The 3416-nt window shown below is 39.6% G+C and overlaps 1 protein-coding gene across 2 annotated transcripts in view; it reads right to left on the reverse strand.

Annotated features, from left to right (window-relative positions):
* Window positions 1-2899, reverse strand: part of LOC109832972 — an 11465-nt gene extending 8566 nt beyond the window's left edge. For both annotated transcript variants that reach the window (XR_002245058.1, XM_020400493.1), the window contains exons 1-2: window positions 2778-2899; window positions 646-2700 (exon numbers count right to left, since the gene is read on the reverse strand). Coding sequence is in view for 1 of the 2 variants with exons in the window: in XM_020400493.1 (XP_020256082.1) it covers window positions 646-2412 (1767 nt within the window). In the remaining variant the exon portion in view is untranslated. The remainder of the gene's footprint in view (window positions 1-645; window positions 2701-2777) is intronic.

Below are 3416 nucleotides of genomic sequence, written 5' to 3' on the forward strand. Positions count from 1 at the left end.
CCACTGATCTCTCTATCTCTGTAGTCCCCAAAAATGACAAACCCCCATGCCCAGAAAGCAGCCGTCATGCCATTTTTTTTCACTCTTATGGTCATAAAGTTGTTCTTTTGTCCTTATTTGGCGTAGATTTGGTGAACCTTGGGTTGCTCTTCAATGGATACCTATAATGAAAAAAGAGACTAATGAAGGTTGCGATAGAGGAGGATGAATTTTCTATGGGTTATATAGATTAATGTAGACTGCACTCTTCATTTTTTTTTGTTGACAATTGTACGATTTTTTTAACAAAAGCAGTAAATACTTTTTATAAATTGGATAGGAAATAATATTTTGTTATAATTGAGTACAAATTAAAAATGGAAACAAGCACAGTTATCTGCAACCTTAGTCGCAAGTTGTAAAAATTTTAAATTGAACCAAACAAACACAAATACAGCCAAATGCAACAACAATTACGCACTTGCATCGTAAATACATTATGATCAACCAAATGCATCCTAAGGTACCGTCAATTCTCATCCATCTACCCTCCCATTCTGTGCCCCTTCTAATGCTTAGATACAGGTCAAAGAAAAATAATCGATTGTTTCCCAAGCAAACAATTATCATGATAATGAGCTTTTCATATGATAGAATAACACATACCTGAAGATCCAAGCAGTTAAGATGGAAAGTAGAAGGACAACCATCACAGCAGATCAAGTCACCACCATCTCCACAGATACCGCAAGTATCATCATTTGGGTCATCACCTTCAATGTCTACTTTGTGAAAACCCAGCCGCTCAGATTCTTGCTGCTTCTCCCATGCATTCAGTAGGCACTGCGAAAGGGAAATTCCTGACCTGTCCATAAGAATATTTTCATATGGCTGATGCAGTCTGCTACCAGCATGAATCTCAAATTTGAAGATAGGGATAATTTTACTACAGCAGCCACAACGAATACCATCTCTTGTTATAACTCCCTCCAGTAAAGCTCGTGTTTTTTTCTTGTTCATGTACTTCACCTTTTCATCTACATGCACGATGCCCAAATCTACCATCCATGATAGAATGGTCCTTTTCCAAATGTATGGAAAATAACCATCATTGTCATTGATATCCGTGCCCTGACTAGATCCACGAACCAACAGCGCACACCCTCTCTTCTTGTTTCTAACACTTGGGTGAAGTTTATTTGTACCTCCCGCGCCTTTGGAGCTTGTTCTTCTGACATTTCCCTCACCTTTTTTCCTTACTCCTAACTTCTTGGCCTTTTCAATTTCTTTCTTCCTTCTTCTCTTGTTTACCATATTCTTAGTCAGCATTTGCAAAAGTTCTGCCGGGACAGTTGCAAATGTTGGATTCTTTCCCTCATGGCCTTGATTACCTCGAGAAGAGTTCTCATTAAAGCTCTTCACATAAACATTGTAAGCTTTTGTGATTGACCAAAGCCCTCCTCCTCCAGTTGGGGGCATATACACATTGTCATTGTAGTTTCTACCTCTTCTGGGTTTCAGTTCAATCGTCCAACCAGCATCTAAAAGGATACCCTTTATCTGATCCCGGATTCTTTGTTTCACAGTGCTTTGACCTTCACTAGCTTTACCTTTTGTGTACAGCTGGATCTTAGCAGAAGCTTCTGATTTTGCCTTTCCGGGTTTTGCAATCTCACCCGAAGAAACTTTTCTCGGGTTCAACTGATCTTTTTTAACTGACTTAGCGGTGGAAATTGGTTTCTTGGTTTTTCTTTCTTCTTTTTCTTCCCTCTGTATTTGGCCTTCTTCGATCCCACCAACCTTCTTGTTACTTGGCAAAACCCTTAAAACACCACCACTCTGCTGGGAAACATCAACATCATCTTTTCTGGTGCTGTCCAAAAAACTGTTGTTAGCTTTCAGTTTCCTTAGTGTCCTCGCAGTCGATCGCTCAATCCACTTACAATTCTCAGTTTCTGCCCCAGTTTTCCTTTCCGAGTCCTCCTGCATTCTTTCCTCATTGGGCTTGGAGCGCTTGTCTCCAGACCTGAGAAATTTCCTTTTAATATTTCCCTCACAACTTTCCATGCCCTCTTCTTGCTTGTGTTTCAAATGCCCCAATCGAAATTTCTTCAAACTGGTCTTATCATCAACTGCTTCTCTACTTCTCTTTCTTTCTGGACCTGATTTCTTTACAGAGTCAGCTCCATCCCTTTCCTTTGTTACTTTCAGCTTCGAAATCTTCTTCGGGTTTAGCTTTGTCTCCCGCTCACTACTCAACTGATCGTTCTTAGCCTTTTTCCTGCGGGAAGAATTATCCCTTTTGCGATCAGCCGCAGAAAGAGCTAACAACCCCTTACTGCTGTCAGCTTCTTCTCTTTCCTTTACATACTTTGACCTCAATACCCTCTTTTCCATCACTTTTATCTCTTCCTTTCTACTAGACTGTTTCATCCTAGTCTTTTCTTCTGCTTTCAATTTTTGAGTTTGAAAGCTTCTGAATCAACATTCATCTCCTCCCTCGCAATTTAAGCAGCGTTTACTGATCTTCTTGTTAAAAATAGAACCTTTTTCATTCTGAGAGGCTCCAGAAACGCATATCGCCCAATGTTGCTTCTTTTCTTGACAATAGAAGCATCCAAAACCCTAGATCGATGCAAGCGCGAACTTGATCAGCTTTCCATCGACATTTGTGCTCAAAACACGTAGAGCGTGCTGAAAATCTTCGTTCTCGATCAGAGACTGTAGCAAGCAAGGGAAGTTAGATCCATCGATTTTGGAACGAACGAAATGTAGAAGGAGGTCGAAGAGATTCTTACCATGGATGCTAGGGTTTGATGATCTCTGAGAGAAGAAGAAGAAGGTGAGAGATCATGATAAATTAAGAGAGAAGAACCCTTTCTTCTTTGCTGCTCACAGAGAAAAGCCCTAGGATTGAAAAACATAAAAGAAAAAAAAAGTATATATTTTATTTTATAGAACGTAGCTGACGATACAGCTTCAATAATTAACTTGGACCTGGGCCTTGGGCCAATACCCGTTTCTACGCGCTACGATTTGCATGAGGGCAATTACATTTACATACGACGATTTTTTATATGTTTTCTATATTTAAAATACTTAATTTTTTGCTAAATATCCACACAAAAAATATAGGGAAAATTGCTTCTAGGCCCTAAAACACAAATTTCAATGTGCCCCAGCCCTCCATATTTTTTTAATGTGCTGCAACCCCTTGTTTTTAAAAAAATAATGTCCAGGACCCTCCATCATGATTACAGCTCATGCCGGTGGATGATTTGACATGTCAGCTCATGATTAGACATGTCAACTGACTTAAATCCCAAATTTATCCTCATCTTTCTCATGTCAGCGGATGTTAACTCTTACGGTTAACATGTTAATCGTAAGAGTTAACATGTTAACATGATAACCATGATCGCCACCGGCCACGCGTT

This window comes from Asparagus officinalis, chromosome 3, assembly GCF_001876935.1.
Source record: "Asparagus officinalis chromosome 3, Aspof.V1, whole genome shotgun sequence".
NCBI lineage: Eukaryota > Viridiplantae > Streptophyta > Magnoliopsida > Asparagales > Asparagaceae > Asparagus > Asparagus officinalis.